General features: G+C 39.5%; 1 protein-coding gene across 1 annotated transcript in view; it reads right to left on the bottom strand.

Moving 5' to 3' along the window:
* Nucleotides 1-763: 763 nt before the first annotated feature.
* The window catches only part of DKK2 (dickkopf WNT signaling pathway inhibitor 2), a 70,898-nt gene continuing 55,026 nt past the window's right edge, over nt 764-16,635 (bottom strand). The window contains exons 2-4 of the mRNA XM_060779122.2: nt 6,895-7,045; nt 4,719-4,868; nt 764-3,819 (exon numbers count right to left, since the gene is read on the bottom strand). Of these exons, the coding sequence (XP_060635105.2) occupies nt 3,569-3,819; nt 4,719-4,868; nt 6,895-7,045 (552 nt within the window). The 3' untranslated portion in view covers nt 764-3,568. The remainder of the gene's footprint in view (nt 3,820-4,718; nt 4,869-6,894; nt 7,046-16,635) is intronic.

Below are 16,635 nucleotides of genomic sequence, written 5' to 3' on the forward strand. Positions count from 1 at the left end.
AAGCTGCAGAACTTGCTGTCCAGAAGGTTGGCAGTTCGAATCTGCAGGAGGGGGTGAGCTCCCATTGTTAGTCCCAGCTTCTGCCAACCTAGCAGTTTGAAAATATGCAAATGTGAGTAGATTAATAGGTACAGCTTCAGCGGGAATGTAATGGCGCTCCATACAGTCATGCCGGCTGCATGACCTAGGAGGCATCTATGGACAACGCCAGCTCATGGGTTAGAATTTGAGATGAGCACCACCTCCCAGAGTCGGACTTGACTAGACTTAATGTCAAAGGGAAACCTTTACCTTTTAAACCATTTTGAGTCATATACTGGAAAGAAGCCCCCGGTGGCGCAGTGGGTTAAACCACTGAGCTGCTAAACTTGTTGACTGAAAGGTCGCAGGTTCGAAACCGGGATGTGATGTAAGCTTCCGCTGTCAGCCCCAGCTTCTGCCAACCTAGCAGTTCGAAAACATGCAAATGTGAGTAGATCAATAGGTACCGCTCCAGCAGGAAGGTAACGGCAGTCATGCTGGCCACATGACCTTGGAGGTGTCTATGGACAATGCTGGCTCTTCAGCTTAGAAATGGAGATGAGCACCTAACTCCAGAGGCGGACGCGACTGACTTAATGTCAGGGGAAAACTTTTACGTTTACCTACTGGAAAGAAAGTGGGATATGAATAAATGGAGGAGATTAATTGCTCTTGCTGTATAGCTCTCTCCTCCTCCTCACACTCTACATATAAAGAAATAAACATAGAATACAAGGAGAAATGTGGAAAAAATGGACACTTTAATATATTTAATCTTATTGTACATTTCTTTCTAAATTACAAAGTCAACAAGTTAGCAAGTATAGTTTGCTACAAAGCTTTCTGTATGAAATATCTTCTATAAGAAAATACATCTTATTAAACATTTCCTGTAAATAAATTACTTCAAATACTTGTTTCAGGAAGACAAGAGAAAGGACATGCAGAAGCTATCAGATAACATTTAAATCGGTGGGGAGCTTCATTTTGTAACTTTTATCTCCGCTGAATGGGTGGGAGATTTCTTCCTGTAGTCTCACAGAGGCAAAAGGATTTGGGATGTGCACATAACAGATTTAAATACAGTTGGGCATCCATGAAAAGAAAACGCCTTACTGAAACTGTGCACTTTTTCAGTCTTAGGCCCCATCTACACTGACATTATAATGTGTCTTTGAGACAACTTGAAACCATTATGGCCACAAAGCACATGCCATCAATGCTTGCTGCAGTATGTGTTTAAAGGGCATACAGCACGTTTTAAAAGTTACAGAAAAGCCCAAGTTAAGACAAATAATGTGCCACAGCAGATTTCAGTGTATCCCAGATCCAGGGCCAAATCATCTCTGTCGATGCAGAGTGCTTTGTAGACACTTGGCCCTCCTGAAGCACATTATAGAAGGCAGAATAGGGGATGACAAATGGTGCCCCAAGGGAGGGTTAATTGATTTGTGTGTGTGTGTGTGTCAGGAGCGACTTGAGAAACTGTAAGTCACTTCTGGTGTGAGAGAATTGACCAACTGCAAGGACGTTGCCCGGGGGACGCTTGGATGTTTTACCATCCTATGGGAGCCTTCTCTTGTCTCCACATGAGAAGCTGGAGCTGGCAGATGGGAGTTCATCCCACTCCTCAGATTCAAACCGCTGAACTTTTGGCCAGCAGTTCTACCGACACAAGGGTTTAACCCATTTTATTACTGGGGGCACCTGGTGAATTGATTACATACACTTTTAGCTGTCATTTCCCTTTTTCCTTTCCATACCATATGCACCTGAAGCACTAACATGCATCTCAACTGAAAATTGGGAAGAAATTGGCCCAGTGGAATGAGGCCAGGTTCTGTGTCTTTCTGGCCTCAAATTAATTCTGGATCTGTCAGTCTAATCACTGAAACAAGTGAAACTCCTCCCAAGCTGCAGTATAGTGCCAAGCTGCCTTTGTTGTGGTTTTCATGGCACTAAAATAAACCAAGTATATTAATCTGCCAAACAAGTCAGAGATAAAATATACCTAGTCTGCTTTTGCCATAATCTACTAGTATGAGGCCATTTAGGGACAAAATATGCTCTGTTTAAAAATAGTATTAATGAATGAAGATTTGACAGCTTCTGGTCAGCCTTTTCACCAAGATTTGCACTAGGAGGTTACAATTTAGGATTGTGATTGGCACATTGTGGCAGGGGGAAAAGCCATAGTCTGAACCCATGCTCAGACCAGCACAAACATTAAACAAAGAAAGATAACCATTCTTACTTCCATTCAACCATATTGCTTGGACAGTAATGAAACCCTTCCGTTTCTTAAAAAACAAATAACACATTTGAAAATAAGTAAATATAGCAAGAAAAAAATGCAGTCATGCTGCTAGGAGGAGAAAGAGCTAGATAACAAAAGGCATCATTCATTGTTGTCAGTCTATTAATATGTTGTGGTAACAGTAAACCACTAAATTCAATGAGATCATGTGATACCATAAAAATTCCTAAGATGTATTTGAAATAAGGTCATGTATTCACTAGTTCCATGTTATTATGGTTCATCCTGTGGTGAGATGTACTAACACAACTCCATATTAATCCTGATATCTTCTCTGTTCATTTCATTTTCTCTGCATCCAAACCATAGAAGAGCAGTACTAAACACCCTGTTTATTTATTTATTTAGACACTGTTATTTAGCAATAATACAGTCAATGGATCCCATATGCTTTCTTTAGAAGCAAAGCAAAAGTGTCCACAATACAAACTCTCAGTATGTACAACTAGCAGCTCAGCATACCATTCTTTTCTGGATAAATCCATGGATATTTTGCTTTATCTGTTAAGTCCCCTGTGTGCTCAGAAACAGAAGTCATTGACCATGGTAAATGAAGAGGAAATGATATAGGTGTTGTACTCCAAATACTAGTATTTGAAACTAGAGTGTCATTTCTGCTCCGTGCCTCGATTGAAGTCAACACTTCTCTTGGTTGCAGGATGTGTGGGATTGCTGTGCATCTGAGATTTTCCCACATCAACTTCATCTTGCAAAATATAGCACTTAATCAATAAAGTATGTCTCTTTCAACTGACAGCCTGTTACCCTTGTTAAAGGGTAACATTAACAGGGTAGATATATGCACACTAACTTTTTATCCCTAACAGCTTCAGTTTAATAGGAATTCTTTTCGTTATTGTTCTGTATCCAACAATGTGTAGAGATAGTATAGTCCTTTGGCAAAGCACTGCTTTGTATTGCAAATAAATTCTATGGCATTATTTTTACAACTGTCATAGGAGAATCTGACCACAACTAATGTGGAGAAGTCACAAGGCCATAATTGTTCATTATTAGAAGCTTTCCCAAAAACATTTGGCACAGCTGGCAGAATGATACCAAGTCACCAAGGAAGATCAGCTGCCATTGTTTTCAGGGCAGAAAAGACAGTTGTTTGGGATGATGCTTCTTTCTGTCACAGTGGATATTTGGCCAACCCAATTCTTATTTACAGGAGCCAGTTCTTATTGAGCCAGGATCTTCATGGCCTGGTATTCTCCAAAATCACCATCAGATCTTCTGGCACACATGAAGTCTTGCTTTTGAAGAATAGGTGGCATCTTTCCAGATTTTGCAAGATAGTCCTTTGGCACAGTCACAGCGCTGGAAAATCTCCAAACCATGGGACCCTTTCTTACGTTGTTTAGTGCACACTTCTCCCTGGTGCAACACAGGCTTACAAATTTTGGTCCAGAAGTGACGGGCACAGCAGAATCCCTCACTGCAGTCAGAAGACCTTAAGCACGGGTCTCCTTCATGACCTAGGAAAAACAACCACAGGGATTTAGTTAATATAGATTTATTTATTACCTGTGTATCACAACTTTCTTTTTAAAATGGTACTCAAAGCAACAACAGTAAGATATAAAGATAGATTAAACTCAATTACAAAACCAATGAGAGGGGGAAATAGTTACTACAAGAGTTATCTAATCCAAATTACTATCACACAGGAATATGCAACTAAAGAATGCCCATCTAGCCTCTGTTTAAAACGTTATAATAGAGAGTCCACCACCCACTGAGATAATATATTCCACTGTTAAAAAGCACTGTGGGTCAACTAGTTCTTCCATGTTTATTTTCTTGTGATTTGAATTAACTGGCTTCTGCTGTAAACTCTGCAAAAGGAGAACAAGCCCACTCCATTTTCTTCATGGCATCTACTCAGGTATTTAATTATGGCTATTATTTCACCTCTCAATCTTCTTTTCTTCAAGCTAAACATACCAAGCTCCCCCAAGCGATCTCTCACGGGAATTAGTTTCCAGACTTGTTATCATATTAGTTGCTCTTCTCTGAACATATTCCAGTTCCCTTTTTAGTAACATATAGAAGAAAACATCTGAATAGGGCTAGGGGTTTAGTTTGAGTGTTGGATTGAAATTCTTGAGGCCAAATTTCAGTTCCCTGCTCATGGAAATCCACTGGGTGATCCTGGGTGAGTTGCATACTCTCAGCCACAGAAAATCCCATGATAGGGTTGCCATTTGTCAGTAATGGCTTGAAGGCACACAACAACAATTTCAACTCCACAAAGTGAATGCCTAATTCATGAGGCACTCTGGTGTATTAGCTGTCTTCTACAATGGCAGTGCTGCAAAGCATTTCATTGCATTCCATTTTAAGAATACCACAACAGACTATAATGCATTCCTACCTTTCAAGTGTGTTAGCTTGGTTTGTCCTTTCCCTAGATTCTGCCAGCCCAAGTCCTTGGTAGGATAGTGATTATTTTTCTTGTTACGAGGTACCTCCAGGGCTGGGATATGGGGCGTGAGAATACTCTCAGTCACTGGTATGCAAATACCTAGATCAATAAATACAGTGAATCAGAATGAACCACAGTATTGCAAAATGTGACACACACACACACATATCTCACTAATAGGAAAAGGCCTTTTCATTCACTAAAAAAAATGAATTCTTATCAGACTATTTGATACAGTATTTGACATTTCAGTCACGCTGGGGCAATATTATTCTTCCTAACTTGCAGCTGCAATGAATGAGAATTATCTATGATAACCTTGACTGCTTGTAGCTAAGACAAAGGTTGAAATGAATCAAGATTTTCCCAGCTCATATTTTTAGCAGAATAATCCTATGTACATTTATTCAAAAGTGAGCATGTAAAATTTCATAAAATTCATTTTCATGGGTAACTATGAATTATTTATCGTGTCAGTATCAACCAGACACGATAACTGGTAACTATGAATAACATTGTTCATTTTTGAACATTTGAAAACTTACTTGGGATTGTATTTATACTCCGCCAAGCAGAAACCCCTCCCTACAACCATGACACAGTCGATGCTTGAAATATAGGAAACTTACCCCCCCCCCCCCCGGCCGCTTTTTTTACTACTAACTGTGCCATTTTTGAAAGCTACTTGAAGTTTGGAAGCTATTCTATGCACACAAAAATGACATTTTCTTATACAGAAAACAAGGGAGAAGTTTTACAAAAAAGAAATTAGCAGATATATCCTCTTTGTTACACTGTTGTAGTTAGGTTTTCAACCTTGTTATTGTTTCCTGCTTGCATCTATGATAGTAGAACCATTGCCACAATCATAAATGCTCTTGAAATCCACCTTAAATTTCAGCCAGCCCTACCAAGGAATGCAGTTCTCCAACACTGGTGATCGAGGGTCTGAAAGATAGCAGATCCAGCCCCCTCCTGCCAACAAGCAGCTGTACTCTAAAAATGGGGCAGTCCCCTGCAGGGGTCCCAGCTTTTGGTTGACAAACCACAGCTCATGGCCTGGAAAAGGCTAGATATAGGGCACTTCCAGACATAAATTAAACCCACTTTGGAGAGGGTTTAAGTCTCCACATCACAGGGAAGAAAGGGGGCTTGCCTATTGGGCTTGCCCCATGCTACCCTGAAAACAAATTGCTCCTGCCACCCCCACACCCTGCCTCCTAGCACATCATTGGTACATTCCAGGAGGCCTGCAGGGAGGCCTAATGGCAACATGGTAAGTTTTATTTTATTTTTAAGGTTTGGGGGGGGGGTAGTTGCTCTCCTTGCTTTCTCATGTTTTTTGGAAGCCCAAAGAAGTGAAATGGGTGTGGGGACTGACCCCTCGGTAGTCCCAGGCCTACCCGGGAGTCAGTTCCCACAGGACCCTATACTCCATTAGAAGGCCTGGGTCTATTCGAGTTTCAAAGGATTACTTTGCTTTTGCCTGAGGCATCATTTGGACATCGCCAGTAAAAATCCGACAGGACCCAGAATCTGATCCCTGTCTGGAAGGGCCCATAGAGTCCTTCAGCATCTTGCTTGTCAACACTTCAGAACAATTGCCTTTGGTATAGCTGGATGGATTTAAAGATGAACTTCGGGAAGTTGCTGTTCAAATGACAATGATTAAACATTGGAAAAACACTTTAATTCCTATGAGTGTTTGGTAGGAAAAAGTTTGGGATTCTCCTCCTTATGAAAACTTATCACACAGCCTGAAAGTGATTAAAGGACTTGTTAATAGTGGCATTCTTATCACACCAATAATACTGCTAGACTCTTCTTGCATCCACCTGTCCATCAACTCCTATTCTGGATGGGTGTTTTTTGATGTCCTCCTACCTGGCTACACATATCTTGGTGTTCACCTGTAAAATGTTTGTGGTATTAAACCCCTCAAATGCTCATGTTTTGGTGGATCAAATCTTCACTCTCTCTTGTCATCTCCAGTGTACAATTACATTATAAGACCATCCATTCTAAAGCATTACTCTTATTTATAGGAAACAACAATGTTACTATTTTGAGGACCATGGAAACTGCCATTTAAATTTGACACAATGCATATAAGTAATGTGGATACCATTATTGCAGCGGTTTCCAGGGCAGCACATTCCATCTCTGTGGCAGCGTTTCTTTTTTCTCCTACAAATCATGCAGGCAGATATCGCTTGATGGGGACTATGGCAATATTTCCCAACTTCACATTCCTTGTCATTGGTGCAAGGATAAGCCTGGTGAAAGGGAAAGAGAAAGGGGATTATTTGATTGTTTTCTGTTGCAGATGAAGTGAAAGAGATGGACGAAACAAGGAAATATACAAACAGTGGTGATTTTAAATCTGAAAGCTGCTTAGGTTTTAATTAATTGAAATAGTTACTTTTAAAATGAAAGTAATGGTTCTAATTTACCATAAATAACTACCTTAAAAACACACACACACATATCAACCCAACTTTCCAAAACTATATTTGTGCCAAAAGTCTGTAATCAACATTGTTCAAAAACTACAACACAAAAGTACTCCGTATATCAGAAGGTTAATCTGAGAAATGAAAATGTAAATTGGAAGACGAAACAATTCAGAAGTAGATGGGTCCTTGTCCAGGATGCTGGTAATGTGTATTCTTAAAAGTTATGGGTGTCCTTTAGTGATTTTCAAACCCATGTAAAATGGATATTTGGCTTTTCTGACTGTCAGTCCCTGTGGTTTATGCCTTGAAGATGAAAATCACATCTCAGACATTAGCTGAGTTAATATTTTGTACTAAACATTTCTTTAAGGTCATGACATGAGGTCCAGTAAAATTTGAGCTTCCATGTTCCCTTCTTTTCACTGGCATGTCTATGAGGGAGAGTATGGAAGCTTCTATTTCATTTGACTGCAGCTACAATACCAAAAATGACAAACAACCATTGATACTGAAACTGAAACTATGATCTTGATCTGCTGTGATCTACAGCTGAAACTATGATCTTGATCTGCTGTGGAGGTTCACACAATGTAGTCATTTTTGTACACAATTTTGCATTCCATTAACCAAAGCATCTTAGTGTATATTTTTTGAATATGCACATTTTTGTAGAGGATGCATTTTCCTCTCCAGGGTCATGTCTACACTTACCTGATTAATATGGGAGCTGACCCAGTGCAGCCCAGGAGCATCACCTATGGACATCCACGTTGCCAATCAGGCCAAGGTGCCATTGGAACTGTTAGACATAGGACAGTGGTCTAACCTGGATCCAGATAGATCCAGCTGTCCATGTCTCTGAAACTCCAGGCTCACTATGGAACTTCCTGTATATATTTCCTCTTAAATTGCATTGGTTGAACGCAAAACCTCTTTTGCAAATTCAGCCATGCACTGTGTGTATTCTCCACATAAGCTGAGAAGTGAGTACACATTATTTGGTCTGTTTTGACCTAGCTTAGGACACATCACAAGCACAGCAATGAGACACATTCCCAAATCACAAGCCTGAAAAATATGTAAAAATGTCCAAAACATATGCCCTCAAAAGTATACATTTCCAAGTCAAGATGAACTTCATTCTATTGGCAATCTCAGGAACTATGAAATGGATATTCCTACAGGGAATTGCACACAAAATACATTTATTTTCTACTCCTACTTATACACACATGGAAGAAAATCCAAGCTAAAATAACTTAAACTGTGAATTGCTTATACTGCTTTCATCATATTGACAAGCCATGGTGTTTCGTGAAAAACATTGAACACCAGATAAAGTCCTTCTCCAATTACTTTTGACATACACATTTATCTGTACACCCAAATACACACTTTCAACACTGTAACTGGTAATAAAGTTGATATTTCCTGAACAACCATTAAAAAAACCCCATTGGATGCTTGATAGTTGCAGTTCTTGAACACTGCTGCATATGATTAGTGTTTATTAAATTATCTTTTCAATTACATAAGCAAATATCTATGAAGTTATCTCATATTAATTAAATCAAGACTTTCACCACACATGTGACTAGGGTGGTAGTTAATCTTTATCATTTAAATTCAGAAGATTATAATACTCCTTAGAAAAAGGGAATGGTTAAAAAAGGAACAATTTTATATAATTATGCTGTTTTCCTCAAAGGCCAGTGTTTCATTGCTATCTTCACTTTGACTTTCAGCTCATTCAGCATAACTTTATTATCTTAGCCTTATCTTCCAGAGTCCAGTCACAAAAACATATAATAACATTGCACTGGCTATAACTCTTTGTACATGTTATTATTATTATTTTTTGGTAAGTCAGGTATTTATAAAAACAGCTTGTGAAAGGGTTTTATGTGTTGAAAGGGGCACCTTTATAGAGAAAAGCACTGCTTCAGTGTGGAGTTATCCTGGATTGATGGTCATCCTGGTTAATACAATGCCTGAAACCTGTTCTGCAATTGCAATGCACAAAAGCAATATATACAAGCAATGTGCATTCACATGCTACCCAGTGTATTTTAATTTGCAGTGGTCCCCCACACACAACTCCACTGAATACAACTGTTGTGCATTGTCAAAACCACAAAAAACATGATGTATGCACAATACAACCTGATGTTGTTGTATTTATTATTATATTTATTTAAACTCTGCTTTGTCTCGTAAAAGGGGACTCAAAGCAGCTCGATATAAAAGCATTAGCATTCAATATAAAATATACAAAATTGCAAACATTAAAATAGAATTAAACATATGTAGCACTAAAAAAAATCAGTTAAAAACCATCAAAACTGTTAAAAACCACAGCACCCCCTACTAGATCTTAAACACCTTCATCTTTAAAAGCCTGCCTGAATAAAAAGGTTTTAGCCTGTTGCCGGAAAGACAGCAGGGAGTGGACCATTCTGGCTTCCCTGGGCAGGGAGTTCCAGAGTCATGTAGCAGCCACTGAGAAGGCCCTCTCTCTTGTTCCCACCAACCAAACTTGAGATGGATGTGGGACCAAAAGATCTCAGGGCCTGGGCAGGTTCATTCAAGGAGATGCAGTCAGCCAAATGCCTGAATCTGAACCAACTAGGGCTTTAAAGGTCATAACCAGCACTTTGAATTGTTCCTGAAACAGACTGGCAGCCAGTTGAACTGTAGCCAGCCCCAGTGGGCAACCTCACTGCAGCTCTTTGGACCAGCTGAAGTTTCAGAGACAGCCCTTTTTAGAGTGCATTACAGTAATCCAGATGGGATGTAATTAAGGCATGTACCACCACAGCCAGATTTGGTTTCTCAAGGAACAGGTGCAGTTGGCACACACGTTGTAATTGTGCAAAGGCCACCGCAGATACTTGGGCCTCCAAGTTCAGTGCTGAGTCCAGGAGGACCCCAGATTGCAAACCTGTATCTTCAGGGGGTGGGGGGTGTAATCCCATCTAGCACAGGCTGACCAGGAGTACTTCTGTCTTGCCTGGATAAAGTTTCAATTTGTTTTCCCTCATTCATCCATTACTGATGACCGTCACTGGTTTAGTGTCAGGACAGCTTCCTTGGCATTACATGGAAAGGAGTAGTAGAATTGGGTGTCATCTGCATACAGGTAGCAATGTACTCCAAAGCTCTGGATGACCTCTCCTGGTGGTTTTATGTATATGTTAAACAGCATGAAGGACAAAATGGAACCCTGAGGAACCCTACAGGTCAATAGCCAGGAGTTCGGACAGGCGTCCCCTAGCACCACCTTCTGGGTACGGCCCTCCAGGAAGGGCCAGAGGCACTGTAAGACAGTGCCACCCAGTCCCATCCCAACGAGATGACCCAGAAGGATACCATGGTTGATGGCATCGAAAGCCGCTGAGAGATCCAGGAGATCGAACAGGGACACGGTCCCCCTGTCTAGCTCTCTGCATAGGTTATCCACCAAGGCAACCAAAGCTGTCTCTGTTCCATAGCCACGTCTGAAAACAGATTGAAATGGAACTAGATAATCCATTTCATCCAGAAATTTCTGTAGTTGGAAAGTCATCGGACACCCCAAGATCATGCTCAGAAAGGGGAGGTTGGACACTGGCAAATAATTGTCCATTAAGAAGGGCTCGGGGATGGCTTTTTAAATATAGGCCTCACAAGTGCCACCTTTAGGCAAGTTGGAATTTTTCCTTTTTCCAAGGAGACATTGACTACCACCTTGAATCACTCTGCCAGTTCCTCTCTGGTCTGTTTGATCAGTCAGGAAGGGCAAGGGTCTAGAATACATGTGGTTTTCACTTCTCCAAGGATCCTGTCCACATCCTCAGGCTGCCCAAATTGAAAGGGATCCATCAACATTGGACAAGCAGGGGCAAAGTTACATTTATTGGAACTGTATCAATAACGCATCCAAGTCGGAACGGATCTGGGCAACATTATCTGCAAAGTGCCTTGCAAATTCTTCTCAGAGAGCTGCTGAATGGTCAGGGATGTCTCCTTGTGGATTAGTATGTAGTAGGCCTCTGATCACTCGAAACAGCTCAGCTGGATGGTTCTTGCAGATGCAATGGTGGCAGCAAGGAACAATTTCTCAGCTGCCTCCATTGCCATGGAGTAAACTTTCAAATACTCTCTAACCGGTGCTCAGACCGATTCATTTCAAGTTCTTCACCAATGTTGCTTTAATCTTCGTCTCATTGCTTCATTGCCACCAACTCCTTGGAAAAGCAAAGGACTGGTTTGGATCTGCTCTGTGAGAGGGGATGCTCAGGAGGGATTGTGTCCATCACCCTGGCCATTTCCCCATTCCAGCCAGAGCTTTGACAGAATTGCCTGCTGATGTGACAGGAAAATCCCCAAGAGCTATCAGGAATCTATCAGAATCTATAAATCTCTTGGGGTGGACCATCTTAATCAGTCTTCCACCCCTGAGGAGGTTTGGAGTCCCAGCAAGTCTAAACTTGACCAGGTAGGGATTGGTCCATGACAACAGAACTATGACAAATTCCTCCACACCACATGCCTATGCCACTACCAGAAAGGTCCATGTGCAACTTGTTCCCAAAAGTAAAACATAAATCTATTCTGAAGTCCATAAAACTTTAAACTTTTTACCTTATTATAACACCCAAACACGCATGATGAATCAGGTGGCATATGGTGGCAATGGCAGCTCAGTTTGGTCTGGTGCTGATTATAAATATTTTCTATTTAACCATTTTTTTCCAGCCGAATGATTTGTGGGAGCCATCTTGTGATGACAAATCATAAAAGGGAAACAATCTTTTCCCATGACAAGCTGTGAGAACTTTGCATTCACAGCTTAATGTTTAAAAGCTCTTCCTTTGACTAGAATGGAACCTTCTCTGTTCATAATCAGTTAAGCACCAGCATCTACCCTCTCCTTTATCTGTAGATAGAAATGCATCTTAATATTGTCACATAAATCTTCCTCTCCACTAAGGAACCATGTTCTGGCAACACATGATAAAGCTGAAACACTTATCTGAATTTATGACTGCCGCTTTGATCTAGGAAACTTGGAATGGGAAACTTCTTGCTTTTGAGATTCCCAGTAGGGCACATCTTAATTTGAGGATAACAGGAAATACTACTGGGGTGTGTAAAAGATGCTCAGTACAACCATGTGAAAATGTACAAAATGGAGTATGTGTTACAATATGATTAAATAATGACAAGAAACTGGGTGTTTTTTAACTTGCAGTTCTTTCTTTCTTTCTTTCTTTCTTCTTCTTCCTTTTTTTTTAACATAAAAACCCCTTGTATGAGACAGAAAGAATATTGGAAAAACATCCTCAATTTTCCATTTTGTGTGTCATTTCATGCTTTCTTTTCTTTTCTTCCTTATCTTCTTTTTTATCTCACCCCCAAAAGGGTGGGATTTGATTTATATTCCAATAATCTGCCTGTAGATGCTAAATTTAAGAGAGCCAGCTGCTCCCCACTCCCCGGCATCCAAAACTACTGGGATCAAATTAATTTCTGAGGTCCATATTTAATGTATCTTATGAAGTGTCTTGCTATCCACATGTGGCAGAAGAAGACAGTCTATAAATCACAGGCCATCCATCCAAATTACATATCTTATGAAGGGCAGTTTTTTCCCTCATTTTTTAACCTGATCATAAATTATCAGGAGTTATCTTGTTTTCATCTGCTGGGTTCACATACTCAAGTCTAAGTTGGCCTCATGTACACGTCCAGAGCCAAAATTATGGATTTTTGCCATAACTTATGTATGAAATTTAGGGGTCAGTGACAAACAAATCTTTTCTTTTCCTCTTTTAAAAATGCATAGATGAAACATATTTAGGAAGAACTAAAGAGAAAGAGATGATCTTTATATTTGAGGCATATCAACTGCCGTGTACATGTTTTTGGTTTGGCTTAGAGATTGATAAAAGCTTAAAGAAATAGCTATACCTACATGTACCTCATGTTGGTTTAAGCCAGATATAGTGCCTGAACAGAACTCATCTCTGTGTACAGTTCTGCTCTATGTCTCATTCTGTGTGTCCAAAATAATAACAATTTCTTCAAAAAGAACTGGAGCTACTATAGGTATATAATTCCTTGCTAATTTCGGCTTTGAAGATGAAATGGGTACTTTTGCAATTTTCTTTCCACTTTGAGAGAGTGTCTGAATTTTGTGCAGAATAAATCTCAAATTGCGAAAATTCTCAAAGCAGGATTGTCCTCTTCAGGGTTTCCCAATTCTCAAAAATGTATTTTTGACAATTTCTGGATATTTTTCCATTTGCATAGCCTACCATTAGAGAGGGTAAGGTCTTTAATTTAGGCAGTAGAATTCAGGAAGAATGGGCAATGTAGCTTGCCTTCTGTAGGGAACAGAGCTTTGTTTTCTTTCAACTTTTCATTCAGATAGTTTTTTGTCTTTAGGTGGATAGGCTGTCCTACCTTTGGTACTGAAGAAAGGTTGATCTGTCAGCTGTTGCATGTGGAAATTGTGTCGGGTGGCAATGAAATATCTTGGGATTATTCAAAATCTGTTGCTGCTGTATAACCAATATTGACAGTGGAGGAATGTTCCAGGAGGCCTATCTTTCTTTTCTGTCAGATCACTTGGCATAAATGTTTTGGAAATATTTATGGAAAGATAAAACTCCTGCTGAAACAGATATTTGTGAGACAGATGTGTTGGGAAACCAGTTCTATTACAAGTTCTGCTAGTGGGAACATCTAAGCTTTTGAGCTCCATAAAGATCTTTTCCAACATATCCAAGTGCTGTTACTGCAAGTATTTGAAAATGGAAAATAGATTGGTTCATTTCACTCCAGACCGACTGTTGCTTGAATCCAGGACTTCTGGCTTTTCCTTATGACTTTATAATTTCCCCTGGGTACCTATATGGTTCATTCAAAGCCCTTGGTATTACAGGCACAACTTAAGATACTATTTTTGGACTGCTTTTTATGGCCAGGCTCCTCATGACTTGGCTGGCACACTATATTCCTTGAGGAACTGTCCAAGAAGTACATGCCATGGCACAGAATGAGAGAAACACTCTCAAGAGACTCTCTGAAAAGCCTTTACTTCATATCTCTCTATAGTTTAAAAATGTTTTGTTGCTATTGCAACATTGGGAATGCTTGCAACATGCTAAGATGCTTTTCAGTTGTGTGGGTGCCACATACTGTAAATTAAAATTCTATGATTTAACCCATAGTGTAAATTGAAGGTAGAGTTATATGATTTAACTCTATTGGATCTATGTGGATTGTGAAAAAGGTTCATTGCAGCTTAAGATGAGTGAAAGTTCCATATCAATATATTTTCATAAGTATTTATTATTTTAAAATTCCAAAGCCTGTATTTCATTCCTTTTGCATTCAACCCTGTTAGTGCTGAATGGGGATTACCATTTTAACTATTTCTGAGTGACACTGCACTTTTATCAATCAGATGGCAAGCAGGCACAATGGAGTCCTTTCACAGTGGCAGAAGCTGAACCTATTAAATTTTGCTGGTGCAATGTGGAACATTTTTGTTCTATTTAATTTTCAATAACTTGCCAGAATTCAGAAATCTCTTCCTAGTTATAACGGAAAGAATGTGAGGTTTCCAAAACTTGAATGTGCAAGAAGGTGAAACCTACACATTTTCCCATACCTAGTCAGAAATTAGACTGTTAAAAAACCACACCTAAATTAATAGTAGCACTATTTATGTCTTATAACACGTACATGTGGAAGGATATAAGTGTGGCTCTATTTTAAAACTTCGACACCAGTTTTTCTGGGTTGAATTTAAAACAGGGTTGACTTTACCAGTAGGCAGAATAGGATAGATACTTTTGACATTAGGTTTGGTGTGTTGTGGAATGGAATGACCTTATTTGTTATTTAATTTATTGCACTTTCACTATCAAGAGTGAGATTGTGAGATATATATTCTGTTTCATATGCCAGAATAAGTTGGCTGACTTTGATTACTGTGCCCTCTGATTTGCTTCACTATATATGGCAGCAAAAGGTTCTGAGCCAATCCAAATTGGGAATTTGTTTACATGGACTAAAAAAAGTCTAATCACTTGTAGAAGCTTGAATTTGACATACAATATCCATGAGCATTCATTTGCAATACATTTCTCTGGGCTTTAATCCATTTTTTAAAATAAAACCCTTGCCTTTCACACTGAAATTTAACAGAAAATCTGGACTTCACTGTGTATTTATGGAAAGTAGTTAGTGGCTGGTTGGAAGTGGTTCTTTCCCAGGTTGAATTTTATTTTATTTTTTCAAAGACAGTCCATGTGTGTGAATAATCACATCTGTATCTCATTATTAGTGGATATTTATTTGCAGGTATGATGGGGGTAACTGTGTGGCCAAAAATGACGTGAAGGGTTGGAAATACAAGGTGAGTTTGCAGAGGGGAAAGTGTAGTCAGTTATGGCGATCCCACTGCAAAGTGTGTGATGTGTGTTAATGGGATCACTATAGGATGAATTAGATTTGGAAAAATGCATCACCTAACAGATTTTTTTCTCATTTGTGTAGATAAGCCCTGGAAAAACCAAAGAAAGAAGGCCACTGCATCAACTTAACACAATGACCGCCATGTACATGACTAGGAATCCTATTAAATCAAATGTTTATTATCATGTTCTGTGGTATGGACTGCTGCCACATTTATCTGGCTGTGATTACAGCCTCCCTTCAAATATTCCAGTTTGATTCTAAGAGAGGTCAAAGATCAAGGGCCCATATACCCTACACAATGATAACTTTATATTTCACTTATTGTCATGGCAACATCCCATAGAATCCTTGAAATTGCCTTTGGGGAGAAGTTCTTAGAGTGTTCCACATTTTCCTCAAACTACAAACCCTAGTCCTTCATAGGATGTTGCCATGGCAGTGGAATATAGCACTATAATTTGTGCTTTGAAGGGACCCCCAGACAGTATCCCCTCCATCTTTATACATTATAACATCTGAATACATCATGTAACTTCCATCATTAAGTAGTGAGATGGTTTATGTGAATCCATGATCAGTATCAGTCTTTCAAGTGAAAATATAGTCAGCCCTCCACTTTTGCTGGAGTTAGGAGTACAGGACCCCAGTGAAATCATGAGAAGATGGAAGATTAAAAATGCATTATAACCTGAGATAATTTCTAGGTCCTTTAGCATGTTCTTGGAGGCTGACCATAGACTGCACTGGAGAACCTAAAGATTCCTAGAAAGGTCTTGTCTCTTGGAATCTCTAAGTACTCTAATATGACTTTGTGTTCAGCTTTTGGATGATTTTCCTGTGGACCTAGAGATTCCTAGAGAGAACATTTAAATAAAATCCATGAATAATAAAATCCACAAAAGTCAACCCTGCAAATGTGGAGGACCAACTCAAGTTCA

Source organism: Anolis sagrei, chromosome 5 (genome assembly GCF_037176765.1).
Source record: "Anolis sagrei isolate rAnoSag1 chromosome 5, rAnoSag1.mat, whole genome shotgun sequence".
NCBI classification, from domain to species: Eukaryota; Metazoa; Chordata; class Lepidosauria; order Squamata; family Dactyloidae; genus Anolis; species Anolis sagrei.